General features: G+C 31.7%; 1 protein-coding gene across 2 annotated transcripts; it reads left to right on the top strand.

The window, feature by feature from the left end:
• Window positions 1-1,929: 1,929 nt before the first annotated feature.
• On the top strand, window positions 1,930-26,207 carry LOC132713152 (opioid growth factor receptor-like protein 1). Of its 2 annotated transcripts, XM_060695625.1 has the most exons (6): window positions 1,930-2,183; window positions 3,168-3,240; window positions 3,449-3,527; window positions 4,041-4,107; window positions 5,444-5,592; window positions 23,580-26,207. In XM_060695625.1, exons 1-6 carry the CDS (start codon window positions 2,118-2,120, stop codon window positions 24,697-24,699), a joined length of 1,554 nt encoding a protein of 517 aa, XP_060551608.1. In that variant the 5' UTR covers window positions 1,930-2,117; the 3' UTR covers window positions 24,700-26,207. The 2 variants fall into 2 exon arrangements, with proteins under 2 accessions (XP_060551608.1, XP_060551607.1); XM_060695624.1 differs by lacking the exons at window positions 1,930-2,183; window positions 3,168-3,240; window positions 3,449-3,527; window positions 4,041-4,107; window positions 5,444-5,592 and adding exons at window positions 21,709-21,825; window positions 22,528-22,676.
• Window positions 26,208-26,471: the final 264 nt, after the last annotated feature.

Below are 26,471 nucleotides of genomic sequence, written 5' to 3'. Positions count from 1 at the left end.
AACAAAAATTATGATTTTTAGAAAAGGCGGGAGAAATAGACAAAACTTAGAATTCATATATCAAAATTCTGCTATTGAAGTAGTTAATTCTTTTTTGTATTTAGGCATTGTATTTAGTACTGGTGGTTCTTTTCAATCAACATGTGAAACATTAATTGGTCAAGCTTTAAAGGGTATATTCAAATTAAAATCGTATCTAGTGAACTTCCCTTGTCTTACAATAAGTCATTGTTTAAATCTATTTGATAAACTTATTTTACCCATTTTAAGTTATGGTAGTGAGGTGTGGGGTTTCTATAATTCAGAAAAAATAGAACGAGTTCACTTACAATTTTGCAAACATTTACTAGGAGTTAGGCCTCAAACACAAAATAATTTTATATATGGTGAACTGGGGCGCACAACTTTATTTTATAAACAGTTAGTAAATGTTGTACGCTATTGGTTTAAAATTATTGAAAGTGATGAAAATAAGTATATTAAAAAGGTATATTGCTTAATGTTGAATGATTTAGATTTGCATCCCCAAAAGAATTCTTGGGCTAAATCTATTAAAGAGTTGTTAGAAAATTTAGGTTTTAGTTATGCATGGTTGTTTCAGGGAGTAGGAAATAAAACTTTATTTTTGGAATATTTTAAAAGCAGACTTACTGATGGTTTAATTCAAAATTGGAATAGTCAACTACAAGGGTCATCTAGAGCAAGAACATATAATTTATATGCAAAATTTAAATTTCAGCCGTATTTGGATATTATCAAAAACACCAAATTAAGAATTGCATTATCAAGGCTTAGGGTTTCGGCGCATAGATTAGAAATAGAAACAGGCAGGTGGCACAAACCTTTAAAAATCCCATATTCAGACCGTAAATGTTTAATCTGTAAAACATTAGAGGATGAATTTCATTTTTTACTAGAGTGTCCTCTGTATATTGATTTACGCAAACGATATATAAAAGAATATTTTTGGAGAAATGCTAATGTATTAAAATTTACTGAGCTTTTAAACAATGATAACAAAGTAGTTATTCAGAAGTTATCATTGTATGTCTTAAAAAGTTTTGAACTAAGAACACAATATTTGAACCGAATTATGTAAAATATATATAGATATATACATGTGCATGTACAAGAATTGATGGATCTTGCATATATCGTATTATGTAATTGTTAAAATTGTATTTCTTTATTATTTTTTCTTAAGTCACCAGAAATTCTCCCCTGTTAAAGTTAAAAACATGATTTGTGAATTAAAATCAGTTAGATATATATTTTTCCAGGTGATTGCAGATTAGATACAATTGTTATGTACTGTTTATATACTGTTTGACTGCCATTGTGATGATATTTTATTGTGAAATTTAGATATTACAATCTTTTGTGTATTAATATATTTAGCTTTGTAAGATGATGGACATATCATGTCTTATTTCTGAATAAAGTATAAAATATATATTTAACATTTTCCTGGAATGTGATAAATGTATCATAATATTAATGGTGCATGCCTTCAGATGAGAAAAAAAATGATTTTAAGGAAATTATATATATAAAAGAAACAATGCACGATTTCACTGCTTTAAAACATAAACACAAAAATACACATATTTCACTGAACAGAAAATGGAAAAGCTACGTCTTCAACAATTTAAGTGACAGATCAGATCAGTGTATGTTATCTTTATACCTACTCTTATTTCATGGCTTATCTTGATCTGAAATTGCTGAACGTCTCCGTAGCCATCATATGAATATTTATAAAGTTATGATTTATTAAGCTGCAACATGTATTTCGGTAATATATGTTTCTGACGATGCATGTAAGTATTTGTTTCTGATGAAGACAACAGTCGAAACTAGTAAAGATTAAAGAAATATGTGTTGTTTTAGTATATTTTAACTGTAAGTATTTGTTTCATTTTAGATAAATAGGGAGGTATAAGGTGGACCAAGCAGTGTATGCTCCCAGAATACGATAAAAGAACAAAACAAAACAGATGAAACGATTATAACACTTAAAGGTGCTAAAATTCTTGAACAAGAAGTTTATTTGTCAAGTCTAGTGAACGAAGAAGCCAAATGAAAAGTTAAAAAATTGTATAAAACATCGTGCGGAAATGTATGCCCTTTCTTGGACTAGAAATGCCAATAAGGACACAGAGCAATATAGAAACGGATATCCGGTGAGTATATACTTTGTATATAAAGCGTTTTATAATTTATCTTTTTTCTGAGGGCAAAATTTTATAGGTAGGCTTGAATATAATTTTTTATGATAAAACCATTGATTACTCATCTTCTCGACAGGGGGTCGGCACCGGTGTCGAAATAACACTCTTTTGAATTCATTTACAACATCATATATCAGTAACCATTATAGATATTTGCTTGTAAATTCCCACACTTTTTGAGAACATATAAATAAGAAGTTACTATTCAAGATCAATAATCCCAGCATGGACTTTTGAAGAATTATGACCCTTTATGTCCTAAGAAAATATTTGGTGTAAGTTTTGCATGCAACGTCTATCTTCAAAACTACTGAAGTTTTTCATTTGAATCTGAAGACATGTCTTTTGGATCATAAATGGAGGACCTATAACCCTGACATCGATTTTGACCGAATAATAGTCCTTTGTGAATTTGGGAAATTCTTGGCTAAAGATTTGCATGCAATATCAAATTTTAAAACTACTGAAGGTTTTCACTTGAAACTGAAGACATGTCTTTGAGATCATATCTGGAGGTCTCTATCCAAGACCCATAACTCGTATGAATGTTGACTGAATTTAGACCCTAAAATGATAGATATTTCTACAGTTCTTGAAGCATGCACGAAAATAACTCGATAACATTTATTCTAATTTCAAAGCAAACATATAATTATTTATTAAATTGAACTTTATTTTTAACGCATTTGGTTTTTAATTACACACGTCTAACATGCCTAAGCAGAGATATAGATAGAGACATAAATACATGTAACAAAGCTATCTATGTCTCTGTTATCTATGTCTCTGGTTTAAGAAACTATCAGCTATGCGGACAGGCTTTGATAATATAAAAACAGATTGAAATCTTAAAAAATATCTTCATTTATAACTTTCCATGGTCTGTAAGTGACACTTTAATATGCGACATATTATTCATTAAATAGTCAATTTTAGGATAAAAAAGATGACCCAGGACTTGATGACAACTACAGATTCTATACGAACCAAATCACTTCAAAACCCAACGGTATTTAAAGTTATGTGATTACATATAGTAGAAATACCTTGTACTATTTATTTTAATAGATAAATATATCAGAGAAATTGCTATTTTTTATAAATAAATATTTGATTTTATATTTTACTAGCATGTGCAACGGTACCGTATAATTTAGAATATTTTGGTAGTATACTTGCACAAGGCATGTAAGCACAGCATTTTGATATTGTTGCAGGCGATTATATAGATCAGATTCATGTGAAATGGTGGGGAGATTACAAAAAACTAGAAGCTCATCATGGGTACATACAGTGGTTGGTTAAAACATTTTACAAATCTTTAATGTTTTACAGTAAGACGCTGTTTGCTGACAATAAAATCTGCTAAACTTTTCACTTTGCATGATACAAAATAGTTTCCCTCTTATTCACATTCAGCACGATTAGTGCATGGACGTTTAAATTGTCTAAAAATGTTTTTTAAGATTTTGCAAAAGAAAATCCGCCTCAACTAAACATGTTCCATTTGTAAACAAGTAGTTTAGAAAGGGACCCTTATAGTTAAACTGCATTGGCATTCTATAAAAGCCAGTTCATATATAAAAGGATACAACACAACGATTAAAATTTATTGTAGAATTAATAGCATCTTTCTTTCGGCCTAGATTGAAACTTCTTGAATACAGACTTCATATGAATTGTTCTATTATTATATGAAGGAATTTAATAATACTTTTTTGGCATTAAAGTGGGGTCTAAGTGTAAAAAAAGATACCTTTAGATTAACTTTTCAAACATAACTAATTGTAAAATTATTTATACTGATAGGCTTTTCCCGATCAGAGAATCTGGTTTGAATCGTTATGCCAAGGAGTTACAGCTACATGAAATAGAGGTACATGTACAAATCTCTAACAGTGCGTTGTCCCTTTGTCATTTACCAGTTGCTGACATTATATGATACTCATATCTATGCTTTTCAAGCCTATCCACCCTACAGGCAGTCGGTGCGTTCTTTTAATTTCATCCCTATATATTATAAATAAAGACTACCTATATATGGACGTTTTGGATTAAATTTGGGCCGGTGAGCGAAAGTTGATAGTTGCCTTACATTTTTCAGTTGTTTGCATGCACTATTTTCATAAGAAAATTTAAAGATTGATTTATGTTCAAAATCGTCTTCTGACGGCTCTATCAAACGATGTCCGACCTAGACAAAAAGTGCATTTTTACTTTAACCCATTACTTCATGAGCATTTTGTGAAAAATGGCTGTTTTCATTGAAAAGTCTCCCGTTCAAATTGCTATAATACTATAAAAATACTATAAAAACTGCTTCAACACTAATCAAACTTGGCACAAATGTTGACTGGACCATTGCCATTGAAACAACATGCTCAGGCTTAAATTTTCTGTTACCATGGCAACGAGGGGACATTTCAAAATTGCCAAAAATCACTATTTTGCGTTGATTTTTTCCATCAAAATTGATTTCAAAGTGCTGCAACTTCTCAATGGATTGAGATAGAGTCAAATGCTTTTCAGCGTTGGTTACACTTTACCTTATGATCAATCTGGGGTCCTTTATAGCCTTTTACAAGTCCAAAATTTCACATGCCCCTTCTGGCAACCCCCTGATGTATCTTTTGGTTGGGAGCCGCGCCGAAAAAGTGGTAACTTTTTTTTAACAACAATTCTTAAACAAAAACAAGCGTTAGGGGCCTAAATAAGGCATTTTTTCACTATTAGAGACAACAAAAAAGGGGGGCGGGTGAAAAAGGCGTGTATATCGCGTAATGGGTTAAAATTCAATCGTTTTCTGTATAAACAGGTATAATATTGTACATTTTTGCAAAAAGAAATCATTTTTGAGTCGATTGCACTTTATTTGGTAAAAATTGGTTGAAAATTATCAAAGATCTGGGACTTAAAATATGACTGCCTGAAAGAACTGGCTGAAAGTTCCGCCCGTGAACCTTTCTACCTTGTCTTTATTTATAGTATATATGGATGAAATTAAAAGAACTACGCACCGACTTCCTGTGAACATTGTAAAATGTATGTTGTATAAAAAATGAACAAAGAATAATCTTAAATAAAAATAAATATGTAAGTATGTTTGATTTTGAGTTATTTGATGTAACAACTAAGCTTTTTTTTAATCATTCAAAAATACATTGAGATTATTGTAATAATAACTTGTACATAATCATAATTCACTCGCTCAGAAAATTAAAGCGGATGATAAGGCTATACAGAGGATTTTGATATCTTACAAAATGATGCTAGATTTCTATGGAATGAAGTTGGATAATGAGAAAGATGGTACAGTTGTGAGGAGTGAAAACTGGACAGACAGATTTAAACATCTCGACAGGTGAGACCATTTACACATTCATTTTTTTTGACGATGTCAAATAAATATTTGATATTTTTTCAAATATGTGATTGCTTTTATACTTGTTATTATTTGTTAAGTTAAACAGAAGAAAAATGTCTATATCTAAATGAATTAGGTATACATGTCAAACAGCAAAAAGTTGATCATTTACCGAGAATACTTCTTTTTTGAGGCGGCAGCTTTCTTACTTTGTTAAAACTTGTGTCTAAATTAATTTAATTTGCCTTTAGAAATATGATTTCATATTTTCATCGAGTGGTTGACATAATTCTTCTTGTTTCCTAACTGCCTCTTTTTTGTTCCTAATAATATAACCTAATACTTATCCTTAAATGGCCAATGTCGAGTAGTGATCAACAAATGCATAATTAAATATACTGGATTTTTATAAACCTATGAATTTAGTATTTAAAATCGGGACTGTTTCAGCCTTTGTACAAGTGGTCATATAAAGTATTTGTATGTTTATTTACTACTCGATGAGCTATGATATTATTACACATTAACTCTAAGATCATGCTTGTGAATGAAATCGTCTTTCATGAATATGTCATCTATGTTGCCTCACAGAATGGCTTAGATTTATAAGGTTAGATTACACAAAAGTCTTGTCTTTGGACTATACGTATAGTCTGTATAAAACTGTGATGATGCATATGTCTTAGTTGTACATTTACAAGATTGCATGTTTTGTAATTTATCCAAATTTTGACATAAGGTGAAGTAATAACTACTATCCCCTTAAAGTCGCATTAATTTTACCTCAGAAGCGAATAAATATTTACTTCTTTAGAAAGGGTGTTCTTTTTTTTTTAAAAAGTCAGTGAAATAGCACTATGTCAAATGTAAAGTCACGAAGCTCAATGAAGCATCAAAATCGTTCTAAATCATGATGATTTTTCTTTCAGGTCACATCACAATTATTTGAGGATAACCAGAATACTGAAATGTCTAGGAGAATTTGGATATGAACATCTAAAGAAAAACTTTATAAAGTTTATATTGCATGAAGGACTTGTTGAGGGTACCTTATCTAATGTCATTGACAGCTGTGTCAAGTATTGGATTGGCGTTTTGAAAGATGATGGCGAAAGGGATGAAATGTTGAACAGTTATGACAATCTTATTCAAACGAAGAGAAAAAACGGATCACGACCTTTGTTTTTCAAAATATGCATACTGATGTAGCAAATCTTTATCAAAAATGTAAAGCTCATTTTGAACTTGATAATAAATGTATAATAAATGTTAATCAGAACCGTAACTCTTGTACAAAACGATGATATTCTTATATTAAATTAAGTTTAATATCTTCTCTCCGCCACCCCCTACCCCCATTCTAGTTGTGGTGCATAGTCAGGGAGCAGGGGTTAAGCAATATGTTTATAATTTTATGATATTTATTGTGTACAATAATTTTAATACGTGATATACAAAAAGTTGGAATGACAAAAACCTAAGATGACGTGAAGGACGTTTCTAGGAGTAATAGTATCTTTTGTTAAGGCAAGGACTATCAGTTTAGCACCAACAAGTTTCTTAAACTTTGCACGATTAATGAATCATGATTGAAACAACTTGATAAAAAATGGCGGTCACCTTTCTACTTTTTGAGATATCTACCGGCGCGGAATGAAAGTGATCCTTTGCTATTAGCAGGTGAACTCAAAACTGGTTAAAAGATGATCTATCGTTTAATTGTCTGTCATGAAGCAAAATTTGCTGAAAATGAGTGTGCCAATATTTTTATGTAGTAGCTTATAAATATGAAATGACGGAAATTTTCTTCGAGGTATACATGTATCCTTTTTTTTTTAAAAGAAAGTCCAGTATGTTTACTTTAATTTATCTTTTGGACTGCATTGTTATGACTAAAATGAAACAATAAAAATAAATTGGAATAAAAAAGGTATCAATCGAAAGTGGCATAAAAGAGTAAACAATCACTTTCAGGGGCACTTTCATCAGTTTGTTTCAATTATGCTTTTGCAAAATTTAAGAAAAATTATCTGGATTTGTTTAAATTTTCCGTTTTTGCCTTTGTAAAAAATATCAGGTCTCCCGGAAAAATCTTCAAAAGTAACATAGATTATATACATGTATGAGTTTTAAAGTTTTTCGTATCGAGCCGTAAATCCCCACCCCCAAAACAAATTTTTTGTCATTAGTGTAACATTTATATTTTCTATTTGGATGGCTTACTAGCACACAAACTAAACAAGACCCGAAGGATGGTTTATATATTTTATTATATGTGTTGCATCCAAGTATACACTCATAAACTCCCAAACATCAAGTAAACATACACACAGTAACAATAACGATATCTGATATTAAAGGCGTGGCTTATTATATCTTGTAGACTTGCTTACTACATCCTCCTCTATCTTTAGTTTAGAACTCATCTATAAAATCAATAAACTTAAATCATCAAAAATGTGCAAACATATTGTTATAAGAAGTATGAAATAAGCTATGTAGCAAGTCTATTGTTATAAACTCTTCTCCGTTTCAGCAGAGTTCATGAATCAATGCGATTTACTCTAATCAGTGGACTGGGCATCTGCTTCAACGAAGTAATGATAAATATAATGTCATTGTTAATTGTCATATCTTTTCTATTTTTCGTAATGTCACAAAATATCAAGCAAATTACATTATTATCACAACATTTGTTCAAACCACTAGCATTGTTATCAAAAGAATGATTTGTTTTTCCGTTCTACCACACAAGAACCAATTTTAAGGTAATTTAATAAAAACCAAAAGTAATAATTTCACGAATAACAGAATGTTCTCACATACGCTATCATTTTTCCTAGATTAATAAATCGAGCAAGCGGATATAAATGATACACTGCTATGATAGCAAATATAATTAGGGCATTATTATGGCCCACACATTTGAGTCATTAACCCTTATAGATGTAACGAGAAATGGTATCATAGATTAAACCATTTTCTTTTTTGAATCTTCATAACGTCTCGGCGGTCGGCGTTTCCTCTGCGGCCTATTTCTAGGTAAAGATGTATTATCTGCAGGTTTCGTCTGCATCGGCTCTTGATCTCCATGAACATATTTAAACTTGGAAACGTCCCGTGTGATGTCTTTTCCTTTATGTTTGATTGTAAGCATAGATCCATTCATAGCAATGATTATCCCGGGGGTAGGGTCAAACGCTGTTTCAAACTTATTCCGTTGTTCTCGTTGTAATAGCACACGATCTCCCAGTTTCAAATTATATATTTTGTTTTTCGCTTTTGATAGACTGTCCCTGTCTCGAATATCTGTGTTTTTGTTATCAAATGTCATCTTTGGTAATTTTGTCTTTAATTTACGATTAAACATTAATTCACTAGGAGCTGTTTGTGTAGTTGTTTGTGGTGTGTTCCGAAAATTCATAAGATATCTACTTAACGCTCTTTTATAATCTTGTCTGGACGCTATCGCTGTTTTAATTGCTTTTTGCAGTGGCGCCATAAATCTCTCAACTATTCCATTTGCCTGTGTGTGCAATGGAGTGATTCGTTTATGTTTGAATCCCGAATTATCAGCAAATTCTCTGAATGCGCGACTTTGAAACGGAGGTCCATTGTCCGTTTTCACTACCTCTGGATATCCGAATATCGAAAATATCGCCTCTAATCGCGGTATGACTGTATCTGCGGCTGTCGATTTGATTCTTTCAACTACTGGAAATCTACTGTAGTCACATATAACAACTAGTAACATGTAACCGTCTGGAAAAGGACCACAAAAGTCACAACTGACTTCAGAAAACACATCTCGTGGTAGTGAAGTTGGTTTGATCGGGTCTGGAATAATTCTTGTTGATGCAGCTTGGCATACAATGCATGATCTACAAATTTCTTCCACCATTCTATCCATATGTGGAAACCAGCAATACTCACGTAATAATCCTTTGCATTTTGATTGGCCTTGGTGACCTTCATGCGAAAGCATAACAGTTTGATTTTGCAGACATTCTGGTATGCACAATTTTGTACCCCGTAAAAGCACAAATCCATCTTCCGTATATGCAACTGCAAGTTCTTGATTGTTATTCAAATTCTCGTATAACCGAAAATTTTCATCTAATTTGCATTTTTGAGTTTTCCAGTCATTTTGTTCTAACGCATTTCTTACACAGCTTAATGTACAGTCCGTTTCGGTAGCTTTTGCTACATCTGACAGCTTCAATGCATCTGGCAAAGCGTTATCAGTGATAAAGCTGATATACTGCTCGGCTACTGTATTTGTTTCGTGTCTTGCATGTGGATGCCTGGAAAGATAATCTGATATCATCATTTTACCTGGTCTATAAACTGTCTGAAAATCATACGTTGTCAACTTCAAACGCCAACGTTCTAATCTTGGTGATTGTATTGTCTTGATATTGTTGAAGATCGACTGAAGTGCAGCACGATCTGTTATCAGTTTAAATTTCTTGCCGAATAAATACAAATGGAAATGCTGAATCATGATGACAGCACTCAAAGCTTCTCTTTCTGTTTGAGAATATCGCGTCTGAACCGAATTGTATGCTTTGCTTCCATATGATACTATTTTACCGTTTTGAATAAGTATTCCTGAGCATCCAACTGGACTTCCGTCGACCCAGAGTTCAGTTTCCTTTCTAGGATCGAAATATGTCATGACCTTATCACTAATTAAGGTATCTTTTAATGATGTGAACGATTTTTCTTGGTCGGCAGTCCATTCAAATTTTACACCTTTATGTGTAAGTCGTCTTAATGGTTCTGTTAAGCTTGAATAGCCATCTATGAACTTAGACAATTTAAATAGTTCGTGAGACCCAGAAATGAACGGATTTCGGATATTGATTTTGGTCTGTCCATATTTTTCACTGCATCTACTTTGTCAGGATCGGGTGAAATTCCGGATTCGGAAAATACGTATCCGTAGAACTTGATTTTAGATTGTCCGAATGAACATTTTTGGCTGTTCAGTGTGAGGTTTCTATCTTGAAGACGTTGCAGTAAAGCGCGAAGATTTGCGTCGTGTTCCTCATGTGTCTTACCAAAACATACGATGTCGTCGGCAATATCCAATATGCCTTTAGGACCTTGAAATGCTTGACGAAGCTCGTTTTAGAAAATTATCGGTGCTGCGGACACCCCGAAATTTAGACGTTTATACCTAAACAGTCCAATATGTGTCTGAAACGTTGTCATTACACGTGATGCTTCATCCAATTCAATTTGATGGAAAGCTTTGTACAGATCTAGACGTGAAAATACCGTTGCGCCGTTTAACGTCAAGATGATATCATCCACCGTCGTGCGGTTTCGGAGCCGCTACTAAGTTCGAAACCCATGGTGTCGGTAAACCTATAACCTTTTCAATGACATTCATTTCCTCTAAACTTTTCAGTTCCTTTTCGACTTGCGCACGTACATGAAATGGTACTCTCCTAGGCGGTTGAGCTACAGGTACAACACTCTCATCAATATGAAACTTAACTTTTCTGTCTTTCAGACATCCTAAGCCTGTGAAAACTTGTGAATATTCTTCAATAAGTCCTGAATATGCGTCTTTGCTTTGAACTGATTTTTGAACTGATTGTATTTGCGGTAAAATTCCAAGCTCTACCGATAATTCATAACTGATCAATGATTCTTTGTTGCCTTTAACAATATGGAAATCTTTTGTCATAAATTTTGAGTCCGACTCCACAAGCAGGGAACATTTGCCTATGAATGGAAGTGGAGATTTCTGCCCGAATGCGAACGCTTTTGTTTTCGTTTTCTTGATTTCTGGACGAATTTTCATTTTCTTGAGGTCGATTTCGCTGATAATATTTAACGATGAACCGCTATCTATCAACACATAAACATCTACGCCATTTAATTTAATGCTTTTCTTTGGCACTTTTTTCCATCTGATATTTTAAATCCAAATAACACATCGCACTCATTTGAACTGACACTCGGCGTGCTTGCCTCAGATAAAACTTGTGAATCCGACTGTTCATCATCGATTAATTTCACTTTGTTTTGACGTTTTCTGCAGACCGATATAAAATGATTCTTCTTATGACAGTAATTACATTCCGCTCCGATAGCAGGGCAACGTGACATATGGGGATACTTTCCTCCACAATTTCGGCATTTTTTATTTCGTTCTGGAGGGTAGTTTCGCCTTCCCGACGACAAACTTGCTTCTGGGATAGTTTGATATGAACGTTGCTGATAACGTTTAGGTGCGAATCCATTTGATTGACGGCTAAATCGAGGATTGCTTTTTACCCGCACTACTTGATGACTACTTGTATCCTTTGACATATTTGCTGCTTGAGTTTTTGATATTTCCATGGTTCTCATTTTTGTAAGTAAGTCATTAAGTGATTTATCCGGATCTTGTAAACACTGCATTCTCATGTTTTGTGAAACAACACCCTGTATGATCTGGCTTTTAATTTCTGAGTCAATGTCCGAAAATTCACAATTCTTAGCTTTCTGGCGTAATCTTGTTGTAAACTGGTCGATAGATTCCTCATGCAACTGCTTCATATTACGAAATTCGAATATTTCAAATTGTGTGTTTTTTCTAGGCTTAAAGTATGTTGTTAATCCAAGTTTCGTTTCCTCGTAGTTTTCATTGTCTTCTCTTAAATTCAATGTATCATAGATATCGTAAACATCATCTCCTGCATAATGAAGTAACAGTGCTTTTTTTCTTTTTCTAGTGTTTATACCCAGCCCAACAAATAAGTTTTCTAATTTATCCAAATACTTTTCCCATCGTACTCCCAGAGAATTTTCATCAGCAAAAACATCGAATTTCGGAAAAGCAGGTAAATTTTCCATTTTCAAATCTGTTTTTTTTTTCCACAGAGTCAGTTTAAATTAATTCACAGTTTTTTTTTTAATATCCGATCCTCGTCGCCAATGTAACATTTATATTTTCTATTTGGATGGCTTACTAGCACACAAACTAAACAAGACCCGAAGGATGGTTTATATATTTTATTATATGTGTTGCATCCAAGTATACACTCATAAACTCCCAAACATCAAGTAAACATACACACAGTAGCAATAACGATATCTGATATTAAAGGCGTGGCTTATTATATCTTGTAGACTTGCTTACTACAATTAGGATAACCATTATTGCAATCCCGTACAGTTCTTTCTTTTTAATTGTCTTTTTTAACGTGTTAATCATTTCTTTCATATGTCTTTTATAGAAAAGTCACTATCAAGAACCATCTATAAATACGAGATTGGCCCAATATTCTGTGACAATATTGTATAAAAGCTAAATAAACTAGTTACGAATTTAATATTTTGATGTCATATAAACCCATATTATGGAAACATTTTCACAAATTTACATAGAAAATATCAACAAACAACAAAATTATGCCATAAATACCATAGCAATTATTTGAAACGTGGCGCACGTCAAACGTCAAAGACGCCTTAAACGGCGTTAAATTTATATTAAATACAGTCATTCAACGATTGGACAGCATACACTTATTTCTTGCTATAAGCGAGCTTCCGGTCTTGTTGGACCAGTTTTAGCTGTGTGAAATGGGCGACGGAGATCGGTCTTCCTACTCGTCTTTTCCATATTTTCGCTTTCTGTAGTACAGCACTCTGGTTTCGTTCATATATTTTGTAAACAAATGCTCGGGATATGTTGTTTAACTGTTCTATCCGGTTAATTAGTTGAATTATCTTAACAGGTGTCATCCCAAAATGCTCACGAAATACCTGATAACTGCTCGCTGCGCCGCAAATTCATAGGACGTCGCCATTTTAACTTTCCTATTTTATTTGAGATATTTTCACTTTTCCATATCTCGTTCCTTTCTGAAGTCATTTAATTGAAATTGTCTATGTTGATGTCAATATTGCAGCAGAGGAAGTCAATGTGATATTTTGCAGAAACATCATCAGATATTTGAATTATGATTTATTTAAGCCTATTCATTACAAAATGCAAATTATTTGTCGTGCGCTGGGAATTCAAACCAATGTCGTTAATATTGAAATAAATTAAGTTACTACAGTAGACATTTTGTAAATAATTTGTTGTAATGTAAAATAATAAACTTATAGGTTATATGTGTTAATTAATATCTATTGGCGTTAAAAATGAACCGTCTGTAAGATATTTGTCACGGACTTTTGGGACAACCCTCGTATGTCACAACTATACAATAAATTTTCCTGAAAACCTTCGTTAAAAATTATGCAAGTAAGTAATTTATGATTTAACGATACCTCATCAGAAGAAGAAGAATAAGAAGAAGAAGAAGAAGAAATAAAGGTGTAAGTTTAAATCACTGCGGTTTAAACACCTTTATATTACATTCATGAAAATATCTCTGGTTTCGTGAAATTCTCTTAATTATGTTCTATTTCCACGAAAGTTTCTTGACAAGTTATCGGTAAGTGGTTGCGTATACATATACATTGTATAATTATTTAATCTTCTGCAATTATCTCACTTTTATCAAACCATTCAACTATTGAATATTCGAATATTTCATATCAGTGTCGCATATTGATACAACTTCTACTCAACTTCCGGTATTTATTCAAAAATCAAACAACGATATTGAAAATTTTACAATTAATTACCAAGAAATAATTGATATATTGTCATTATTACCCATAAACAAGGCGGTTGGGCCGGATGATATAAGTCATAAAATTTTAAAAGAAACAAAACTAACTATTTGTAAGCCATTATGTATATTATTTTAATAGATCTCTTCGAGAAGGTGTTTATCCTAATATATGGAAATTTGCAAAAGTTATTGCCCCTTTTTTAAAAAAGGAAATAGAAATAGTCCTTCTAATTATCGCCCAATATCATTAATTAGTTGTGTAGGTAAAGTGATGGAGCGAGTAATCTTCAAACATATATACAACCATCTACATTCAAACAATTTGATATATCCCTTACAGTCAGGTTTTTCTCCCTGGACATTCAACTGTTTATCAACTAATAGACATCTATCACCAAATTTGCGAATCCTATGACAAAAAAGCTATCGACCTGTATTATTTTTTGTGATATAATCAAAAGCATTCGACAGGGGTATGGCATCAAGGTCTGCTTTTTAAACTAAAACAATATGGTATTAAAGAACCAGCTTCTCAGTTGGGTTTACTGATTATTCTCTCTGAAAGGAAACAATCGTCTTTATAGGCTCTGAAACTATCTTCCATCCTTAATATATCTGCAGGCGTCCCTCAAAGGCTCAGCCCTTGGGCCTCTATTGTTTTGATTTACGTCAATGATATTGCCGAAAACTTACTCTCTATTACTCGTCTTTTTGCAGACGACAGCTCTTTAGCTGTTTCTTCAAACAATATCGGCCTCATTGAAACAACTTTAAATCGTGACCTAAATAATCATTAATGAATGTCCTCTAATCAATGGCTTGTGAGTTTCAATCCCAAAAAAACTGAAGTTATGTTTTTCTCTTCAAACACAAATCCTAAGCCAATTTTATTCTTTAATAACAATCGTCTTGACTTTGTGATCATCACAAACATTTAGGCTTGACAATTCTCATGATCTCAAATGGCATGAACATATCGAAAAAATAATGTTATCAGCGTCAAAAGTTTTAAGTACAATGCGTGCATTAAAATTTTAAAACTTAAACGATCTACTATGAATAAAATATATACTCTCTTATATGCGTCCGATTTTGGAATACGCCTCAGTAGTGTGGGACGGTTGTACATTAAACGAAAAGCAATCACTTGAACAATTGCAATACGAAGCCGCGCGCGTCGTTACTGGGTTAACTAGGTCTGTATCGATAAATTCATTGATTAAAGAAGTAGGCTGGGTATCTCTTTCTGACAGACGTAAAAATTCAAAAGTTAGTCACGGTTTACAAAGCAAAAAATGGCCTTGTCCCTCATTATCTTGAAGATCTCTTCCCAAGTACTGTTTCAGAAACATCAAACTATCCACTTTCGAAATAATAACAATTATGCAACATTAGCTCGTTCGTACTGAAACGTATAATAGATCCTTCTTACCTTCAGCAATTGAAACTTTGGAATTCACTTGATGCTTAGTATTCGTAATGCGGAATCACTAAACATATTTAAAACTAGAATGAAAGAAATGTTCAAAGCTCCTATTGTACCTAAACATTTTTTTAATAGGTGAAAGACTATTATCAGTTTTACCTCACGTATAAGAAACAATTGCAGCGACCTAAATGGTGACTTAGTTAGAAATCATCTTAGTGAAAATCCCACATGTCATTGCGGAAATGCAGTTGAGAATGCTGAACATTTTTTCTTTAAATGCCCGAGTTATCAAACGCAAAGAATAACACTCTTTACAGAAACTAGGACGTTCCACCCACTGAATACAAATCTACTGTTCTTGGTAGTGATAGCCTAGCATCGAAAGATAATGAAGTTATATTTACTGCTGTCCATAAATTTATTAAAAATACAAATCGATTCACTTATACCTAAACATTAAACCTTTATTGTAATCAGTTATAAATGTACTTAGAATATATATATAAGAAGTAATTAACAATACCCTGTACCCAATATAAAAAAATTTGGAACATAACAGCCTTAAACGAAACCCTTTGACATTTTAGGGGGGGGGGGGGTGGGGGGGGGGTTATACTGAACCCTTTAATCATCCATTTAAAAAAATTTAAAAAAATACACGAACTGTTTTCAAATTTTGTTCAAATTACTTTATTATTGTAAATTTTAAAAAAACGTTTTTTAAAACGTTTCATTCCTTTTCCAGAAATTTATACATGAAATCCCAATGTTTATTTTAATGCCTTTTAAGAAATTGAATATAGGTTTTTCGTTCATTATTTACCGGGGGGGCCCCGACCGCAAATGTTTAAGAATTTGGCCCCAACCCTTTGTTTTTGCTTTTTGAAATCCCTATGAAATTTTTTATCAAAAATTTGTAATCCCATGAAATTTTAGAAATTAAAAATGTTTTAAACTAACCATTAACTATTTTTTCAAACGGATTCTGGAAATACATCTAAAAAAAAAATTTTTTTGATTTTAAATTTGGTCTTGAAATTGTATACATTTTAAAATTTGTCTTTCAGTTTTTTGATCGAGAAATTTAAAGGGCAACTGCGGTTTTTAATAGTTGCAATACGATATAAATTGATGTTTTTTTTTTCTTTCATTTAAAATTTTCCTTGTTTTCCCAAAACATAGAGGGTTTAAAACATTTTCCCCAAATAATATTATTTATGTCTATTCATAAAGGGGTCAATTAACTTTTTGCCCTTTACTTAAAAAAAAAAAAATTTTAACCAAAATTTTCCAAAAATTTCCCCTTTTTTGTGGCTCAAAAAGGGTTTTTCCGCTTGAAAAAATTCTTTAAAAACCTTTTAACATGTATTTGTGATTTTGAGTTTATAAATGATAAATTTGCCAAGGGATTCAAATTTTTTTTCACCCATTTTTCCCAACCACTTTTTTCGATTTAAAAATTTTTCTCAGTTCCCAAAACTAAATTTTTGGGAAACTATACTTTAAATGGCAGTTGATCCCTTTAGTTTGAATAGGAAATTAAAAGCTTTAAATTTCAAATAAAATGAGGATTTTTTTCCCCCTGAAAGGGTTTAAAAACAAGTGAAACGGGACAAATCAAAATTGACGTCCTTTTTAAATTACCCGGGTTTAAATTTATGATGAAATTTTAAAATTCAAAAAAGGGAACAAGGGTGGGTTTTTGGGATTTCCCAAATAGTTTTATTTTTAAAAAGTTCAAATAATATTTAGAAAACTTTTTTTAAAAATTCAAAATTAAAATAAGGGAATCAAGTAAAGATATAAAAGGTATGTTAGCTACCCTTGGTATCTGTAGACAAGGAAAAACAATAAACCAAATACCCAAAATTTTTTTTCTGCAGCAAAACCTGTTTTGTAAAATACAAAAAAAAATCTTAAAGTTACCAATGTAAGAAATAAAATTTATTTATTTAAAAAAATATTACTAAAAGTATTAAAAATAAAATTTATGGAAAAAACCCGCAAAGGGGAAAAAGATTTTAACATGAAGAATCGACCAGGCATAAATATCATGAAATAATATATAAGTTATGCATGCGTACTGTTACTATAGATAGAAAAAATAGCGTCAGCTTAATGAAAAGGAAAATATACTATGTGTATTGATAATTTAAAAATAAAGCTAAAAAATAATATTCATTGTTAATATATTATACTGAAAATGAGGTACTACTAGTAAAAAATGTATTTATATGCATTCCTGCTACAAATTTGTACTGTTTATGGTATACAATGTTGATACACTTAATTTTGATTGATAAAATTCTTTAAACTTGTCAGCAGCTGAAAAAATATACTGAGAAAATCCCTTTTTCAGCTTTACAAAACATGGCTCAACATTTGAACAACATTTGAACACAGTAACCTGTATATTCATAAACTCTGATATTTTGAGATGCTGAAAAATAAGTTTGCGCGACCTCTTGTTGGGCGACTTTGTCATATTTAGAACAAGCATACCTGGGAAAGCTGATTCTACACGACCTTTACTGACGCGCGACATCAAGCTGCGTGACCTTACCTAATTTGGAATGAGGAATGATCATATCTAAAAATAATTGAGCTATACCAATGACCTAGACTGTTAATGACTAAATTGTTGTACAAAAAATGAGTAAAAAAAAAACCAGATTTGAGATGTTGGCTAGATATACCATCCTAAAAAAAAAATACTCCTTGACTAGTTTCAAATTTCACAATATTGTTTTGCGGTCTCCCTATTTACCAACAAGAATCGCCAAGAAGTTTTAAAATTGAAAAAAAAAAAAAGAATTTATTTCACATAATCAACGGACTATAATTGTTAATTAATATCCTGACATAATACATTAAACATGAAAAAACATACTAAATTCATTCTGAGATGTCTGTGTCATCTGCAGCTGATCTCCTCTTGAGTAAACGGATAGATATAGAGCCGAAGTTTTGCGATTGATATTTGTGTTTGAAGAAGATGCGATTTTGGAAGACACAGAGAACCGGTCAAAAGGATCCGAATGACAGACAATTCTAAAAACACACCAAAACATCTCCTTGCAGTTCCTCACCCTGACGGTACTTCCCCAAAAACCATTTCCTTCCCTTACAACTCTCCACAATTTTTTAAATATGCAGACAGTTTTCCCCAAAAAAGATTTTCATTATTTATTTTCATTTTTTTACAAAAACGGTTATTTCGTGTTATTATTTTCTAACATGGGGAGAATTATAGGAAATAGTAATAGGCAACATTTTTTTGATAAAACTATTTTTATGATTATTAAAGATATGTTCTGGAATGTTCCCTACCATTATGGAGCTAAATATCTTTGTCCCTACCAAATATTATTTTGGTAAAAGTATAAAAAATTTTAAAAAAAAAAATAAATTTTTACACTCTTTTTCCATGTTTTAAAAATTAATTTTGATAAAAATCTTTTTAAATTTTAATCTTAAGATAAGAAGAAAAGGGAAAATTCCCAAAGGAAGTAAAACTTTTTTCACAAATAGGTGGGGAAAAACCATTTAAAAAGTCTGATTCCCGGGTTAAAATACGGAGATGAAGGGAAGGGAATTTATTAAATTTCCCTTAGAGTTTTTTTTACTTCTTTAAAAATTTCCAAAGTTTAAAAATCGACTTTTTTAAACAAATAATAGTTTAAGAAAACGATGCAACCCCAAAAAGACACGAAAAAAAAAACAATTTAAAAGGTCAGATTTTTAGGGGAGACTTTTTTCCCAAAACCAAAAATTTGAAAACTTTTATTTTGGGTTTTCGATTTCCGTAGAACTTATCAACTTATCTCTGAATCTGATTTGACATGCAGTTGACATAGTTTGTCATGTGACTACTGAAAGTAATTAATCTTAATTCTTAAGATATTTTCGTCATCGATAAATTAAACTTATTTAAATAATCATCAATTTATACGCTATCAACTGATCTTTGTTATATAATTTAGAACAATTCGAAGTCTACAAAACTAAAGGGAAGGGTAAGGTGGAACAGTCACCGTCTACAATAGGAACAAAAAGGAAAGTGGAACAAAGCAAACAGGATAAGAAGGTGACACCAATAAATAAGAAAACAGGAAAAAGTGTTGAAAGGAAATCTGATTTGCCAGTTGAAAAGAAGGCTAGTGTAGAAAAAAGACCAAGTCTTAAAAGGAAAGTTACCGGAGCAGGAATGTTCTCATTTTCGTGGACAAGAGGTGCACAGAAGGATACAGAGCAAAGTACAGAAATGGATATCCAGTAAGTAACTTTATTAACTCATATGTTTGATAGTTAATTGTGAATGAGTTATATCCTCGTTTAAATATACTCCTATTTATATGTTACTCTTTGATAAACAGAAAAATCTGATTGTATTTTTAGCATTTTAAGCTGAGGGCCTTGTATTATTAATCAACACATTGTCATTGTCAAATTAATCAAAAAAAGTTTTGTCCTTTTCCTTGAGTTTTTTTAACTGTGAATATAACTAAGACCAGCACACTCAGACAATTAGTATTTCATTTGATTAATTGTCACAAATTATCATTTTAACTGTGATGAATCGCTATGTGGTGAATCATTAGTAATTTATTTTGACAGTTCTGTATTTTAAAGTGTATATTTATTCATTATTATTACAATTCAGGACAAAGAAGATGACCCTGGACTGATGACAACTATAGATTCTACATGAACCTAAATCCCCCTCAAAACCTGATGGTATATTTTTAAAATTATAATACCTTTCAAGATGTATGTTCTATAATAATGGATTTAATTTTTGTTTTTTTGTTGTTTTTTTAAGGAAATTTGGATATTTGGGACTATAGTATCAAATGTGATTTGTTAAAAGCTTTGTGACAAAATTAAAATTGCATGGCTGTATTTTTTCTATATGTTTGCTTGAAATACTGAAAATCTTTACATGCATATATATTTTTTAAATTTATGGGATCAATTCTTATCTATCTCCCAAATCTTTTCTGTTGTCCATCAAAAAATTTTTGGGCGGCTTTTGGGCCCTTGAAAAAAGGTCCCAAAGGGCGCTAAGTTATCAGTACTTAGTGTTTGGGGATTTTTAAAACGATTCCTTTTAAAATTAATTTTTTGGCCTGATTTTTGGCCAGGGAAGAATTAAAAAAAATAGGGCCTTTTAAAATAAATTTTTGGGTTCTTGCCCCTCGCATTTACTACCAAATTAAATTTGCCATCATGAACAAACACATGTTTTTAACGTTTTGCTCTTGTTAATTTGTTTTTCGGGGACTATTTAAAATGTTTCATGTAATTTGGTGGGAAAAACTAAAAAATTTTCTAAGGTTCCCCAGGTTTACTTTAACAGGGGTTATTTAAAAGATATTATTTTTGCACAAACCCCAAATTTGACTTCACTTTTTTTCCCTTTTTAAAAAAAAATTTCCCATGAAGTGCTAAATTTTAAATTTTTTTTGTTAAAATTAAAAATATGTTAAATGAAACTTTTTCAACCCTAAACATTTCATTGGAATTTTTAAAAATAACAAAAAAATTTATTTTTCTTTCATATTGCTTTGGTAACTAAAAAAAAGTTGTAGAAAAAAAGGGAAAGGGTCTGTTCAAAAAATAAATTATATAATTTACTTGATTTTGTGATTTTTTAATTTTAAAATTTAAAAATTTTTAAAACAGTAAAAGAACCGTGTCGGGGTTGCATGATTTTTGTGAGGGGCCCCTTTTTAAAATACTGGAAGACAAAGGCTTTTTTTTAGGGTTTTAAAACCTTTAAGTATGGTTTTAATGGTTAATTGAATATGTATAAAAACTATCCCAAACTATGATTAAGTGGCTTTCACAGACCATTTACACAATATTTCTTTATGGTTGCATAAAACTATGCTGCTTATCAACCTAAAACATATAGTTAAATGTTTTGTCAGTTTTATTTCCTTGAATTTTCATTTTACTTTGTTACAGAAATGTAATTCTTAATACGATCTGAAGTAGTTATCTAAGTGAGATTTAAGTGCTGCAGTAGCAACTGTATTCATACATGTATGTACCAAATCACTATTTTACAGTATAACATTTTAATTATCAATGTGTTACAGGCTTTTCCCAATCAGAGAGTCCGGTTTGAATTGGCACGCCCAGGAACTGCAGCTGCATGAAATAAAGGTAACTTTATGTACTTGTATGCATCTTAATACCAGGAATATAAAGAGGAGAGAGGTCTAAATGCCAATACCAATTGCTAACAATGTACATGTACTGCCCTTGGTTTTCAAGTTTTTTTATTTCCCTTTTTAAGCTGAAATTTATTGTGGTTTGTCAACTCAGCTATGTAAGTTAAATATTGATCTATAAGCTTGAATTTTATGAATGGTGCAAAAGGTTCATTATTACATTTTTTACCATAATTTTATGCCCAGGTATAGTCAAACTTTTTTCTAGCCAATATTTTGTCCGCTTACATCTCTGTGAGTATCTGTCTCAAATTCCCAGTAATTTATTAAACTACAATATGTCTCTCATAATAGACTGTTTTTATCAAAGCAAAATGTTTTTATCTTAAACTTTCTCAAAGCAAGATCTGGTATGATAAGTTACAAAGGTAAAGTATGTTACAAAAGTTCTACAGTATTTTGAAACTGTTATTTTCAAAGTCTATTAAAAGAGTGAAGTAGGTTACTAATTGATTTCTCTTTGAACAAACAAATAAGAGTAAAAATATATATAATAGGTCCATTAATTATACAAGCAAACCACCTTTGATTGTCCTAGTTTGATGACTGTCTTGCTGTTTTGGATAGAGACCCTAGGCTAAAAAATTACAGTGTCTAGAAGTAATTAGATTTGTATTTATTATTATGTATTCAGAAAATCCAGAAGAATAAGAAAGCAATGAAGAGGATTTTGACATCTTACAAAATGATGCTAGATTTCTATGGAATGGAGTTGGAGAATGAGGATGATGGTACAATTGTTAGGGCAGATAACTGGAGGGACAGATTTAGACAACTCAACAGGTTAGTTCTCGGACAATATCCAAGCATCTTTTGAATGTATAAAAAAGTTTATTCCTGACAGATTAAGGTAACAAATACTGACTTTGCAAATGTTGTGTACATTTTTTCAGTCTGTACATAAGGATGCCACAGAGGCTCAAAATAGACTAGGTAAATGTTAGTTAAATGTAAATATTTCCTAATAAAGTACATTACAACAAAAGTCTTTCTCACCGTAAACTGCAATTGCTAGAGCTATGAAATTTAATATGAAACATCATTTATTTAATTGGATCTCTACCATGGTTATTCAGATTATTGTCCTGGGGTCAAAATTGGACCTATCTGGGGTGAGGGACCTTGTGCACCAAAGTTATTCAAATTATGACTCTTTAGTTATTTGAAATTATGAATATATAGTAAAATGTTACTAAAAACTAAAAAATCTTCTCTGAAACTTCACTTGCTTTAGCCAAGTTTGGCATAAGCTATTGTCTAATGGCCCTTGAGGTAAACTGACACTCTCTAGGGTAATGTGGTTTCCTTATGTAACTTTTATATTAAAAATGATTCCTAGGTTACGGTACCAATGTAAGCAAGATTATTGGATAAGGTCATGTTTCTCTGTATAGTTAGTAAATTTTCTTATAAACTCTGGTGAGGGACAAAGGTAAGGTCCATCATGGCCCTTTTGTTTTGAATAAGTAATCTAGCTAGTCCATGCAAGGTCCATTACTTACAGTACATTGTATATGGTTTAATCTAGTATGACCAAATACATTTAATAACCAATTTAATAACCAATTTACCCTTGGATGGTTTGTTCTTCGTTTGAAATTTTATAAATATTGGATCATCTTTTAGCCAAAGATTTAGTAGTGACTATATAATGGTATATAATCACACATAATCACTATTTTACAGGTCATTCCACAACTATTTGAGGATAACAAGAATACTGAAATGTCTAGGAGAATTTGGATATGAACATCTAAAGAAAAACTTTGTAAAGTTCATATTGCATGAAGGAATGGTTGAAGGTACCTTATCTAACGTCATTGACAGTTGTGTCAAGTATTGGATTGGCGTTTTGAAAGATGATGAGGAAAGGGAAGAAATATTTGACTATTATGAAAAACTGTTGCAAGATGAAAATCTTCAAACAAAAAGGAGAAATAGATCACCTTCTCCTCCAAGTAGCTATTGGTCAGACAAGATTGAAGATTCAAAGTCTGATAAAAAGTCATTATCCAAAAATGGAAAAGATAAAAAAGCTGATAATGTGAAAGACAAAAAAGATGAAGTCGATGGAGATAATAAAAATGAAATTTCTGATGATGGCGAGGATGGAACTCTATATTATGCTATGAGTTTGATTGATGAGGATCTTCCAAAAGGAAAGTCAAGAAAGGATCATGAAATGTCTGATTCAGGGCCTGAAAATGATGACCACCCAGAAGAAAGCCAAGAGATGGCACATTTGAAAGAAGAAGCAAAGACATCCAAGAACGATGAATTGGAAGGAGGCAGTGAGTGTGATGACAGTGTACCTGGAAAAATGACCACTGGAAAAATTAATTCGGTTAATGAAACTGAAGAAGAAGGTCCCAAAGAAATTGTTGAGCAAAATTCAGGAGACAAAACAGAGTCTGATGGCAAGTCTTCTACTATAAATGGAGAAATAAAGGAAATAGAGGAGATAGATCCAGTTGGCAGTGAAAATGAAAACAAAGGTAATGACAAAAAAGATGTTGTTGGTAATTCAGAAGATGAAAGGACTGATCCTAATAAAGAAAAACATTTTGAAAAAAGTGCTTTAAAAACTTCAGATGAAAATGTTGACCTTTTACAGTCTAATCATGAAAAGATGGAAACAACAGACACAGAAAATGGTACTCATTCTGATTCAGAACTTGCTGCCAAAGGTAATAAGATAAATCTAGAAGAAAAAAGTATAGAATCTACAGAGAGTAATAGCAACAAAATTAGCAGTGAAGTTGAAAATAAAGAAGAAGAATTGATGGAAACAGAAACAGGAAATTAAAAAAATATATTAATATAACATGATTACAATACATTTCAAGTGCACTGAGACAATGACATGTTTAGTTTCAACCATTTTCACAATGCTGTTTTTATTTGTTTGGGTCGTCAGACCAAACAAATAATGGTAGCGAAATTTCAGAGTCGAATGCTGTTAATTGCAAATGCCTAAAGTAGTCCACTTTTTGAAGCGGTTACTTCCCTTTATATGTACACTAATGCCGAAAAATTCAGGGGAGATCAATGCGTAAAGATTGTCAAATGACAGGCGCATTAATTTTCAAGCAAAGTAGTTCCCGAATGGTCGAAGATTTCTAATATTGTTTCATTCTTTATAGATATACATGCTTAAAGTAAGCTCCATGATTATTTACATCTGTGTTAAACAACAGGTTTAGCGTCAAAATAATAAGAGTTACAAACCCTTATTAAGAATAATATGGTTTTCTTCAGGCCTATAACATATATATCCACTGTGGCCGAAGGGTTTGCACGCTCGCTTCGAGAGGTCTAGAGTTCAAATCCCAGTTGAGGCAACTCATTTTTTTAAAAAATGTTTTAAGTCAAATAAACATTGAATTGACTATCAGTGTTGCAATTAGTCTTATAGCCAATTTACTACAGTTATAACACTGGAAAGCATTGGTGGCACTTTACAAAAACAAATTGGTTTATAATCTCACAACCTTCACCTTTCTGACATTCTGAGACCCAAACAAATTCAGCGCCATCTGTGCTTTGATTTTTCTTTTTGATAAGTTTGATCATTATTGAATCATTGAGAGAAAAAAGACATTGTGAGATAGGAATAACTACTGCATTAAATTTGTAACTTTCCGTTATTTATGTAATAGATTTTTCCTTCTTTTAATTTGAAATTTTCCTTTGTGAGTTGTTTGGATTGCAATATAAAAGTACGGATTTGCCAGGTTGATAGAGAAACTTGACTTAAAAGAGGTGAAAGCTAAGTCTTGCTTAATACTGATGGCAGAAGACATGTTAACTTGTTAATGAACTGAAAGATAATGATTTTGCATCTATTATTAGACAAAATTTGATTGGTTGCAAATAAGGTGCTGGTACCTTAATTGTGTGCAAGTCTTTTTAGCTGAAGAGCCAAACAGTGTGTTTCTCCAGTATGTGTGGTACACAAAGTTAAGGTTATGTTCTATCCTATATACCCCTGAATATACTAGTATTCACACAAAAAATATATAAATAAAACTGTAACTGTTGGCCCCTGCTCATGACAGATAACTTTTGCGTTGATTTTGACTATCCGAGACTAACCTCAACTCAAATATATTATTGATTTTTTGTTTTATCCAGAATTTTTTTTTTGATGAAAAATCTTGAACTGTTGCATTTTTGATAACTTAGTATCAAGAGTGTTCATGTACTTGGATTCATCATTAAATTAGATTGTCATATTTGTGATAGTTCATTCATGCCAATGATATTTACAGAAATATTTGTATAGATGATAAATGAATTAAAGACATAGTATTTTATTGTGTAAAGTCTGCATTTTCCCTCTGTCCAAACTTACATTTTGATACTTTTGTGGCTAGGGGAATGTATTTTTAGAATGTCAATACGTCTGTCTGTCACACTCTTGTCCGGAGAATAACTTAAAAAGTATGGAAGGAATATTCCGTAAACTTCACACACTGATAAAGACCATTAAACGGAAGTGCAGTGTCAAAAAAATGATAACTTTATCTCCCTTTAGTTAAATGGTATGATATACTAGTATCAACAATATCTCGAATA

The sequence above is a fragment of the Ruditapes philippinarum genome, unplaced genomic scaffold (genome assembly GCF_026571515.1).
Source record: "Ruditapes philippinarum isolate M1 unplaced genomic scaffold, ASM2657151v2 ctg312_1_1_1_1, whole genome shotgun sequence".
Taxonomy (NCBI): Eukaryota; Metazoa; Mollusca; class Bivalvia; order Venerida; family Veneridae; genus Ruditapes; species Ruditapes philippinarum.
This window is presented reverse-complemented; position numbering and strand designations above follow the sequence as displayed.

Coding starts and splice junctions, on each gene's coding strand:
- LOC132713152 (XM_060695625.1), top strand. CDS start 2,118: ATGTATGCCCTTTCTTGGACTAGAAATGCCAATAAGGACACAGAGCAA. Junction 2,184..3,167: donor AATATAGAAACGGATATCCG/GTGAGTATATAC, acceptor AGTCAATTTTAG/GATAAAAAAGATGACCCAGG. Junction 3,528..4,040: donor CATCATGGGTACATACAGTG/GTTGGTTAAAAC, acceptor TTATACTGATAG/GCTTTTCCCGATCAGAGAAT.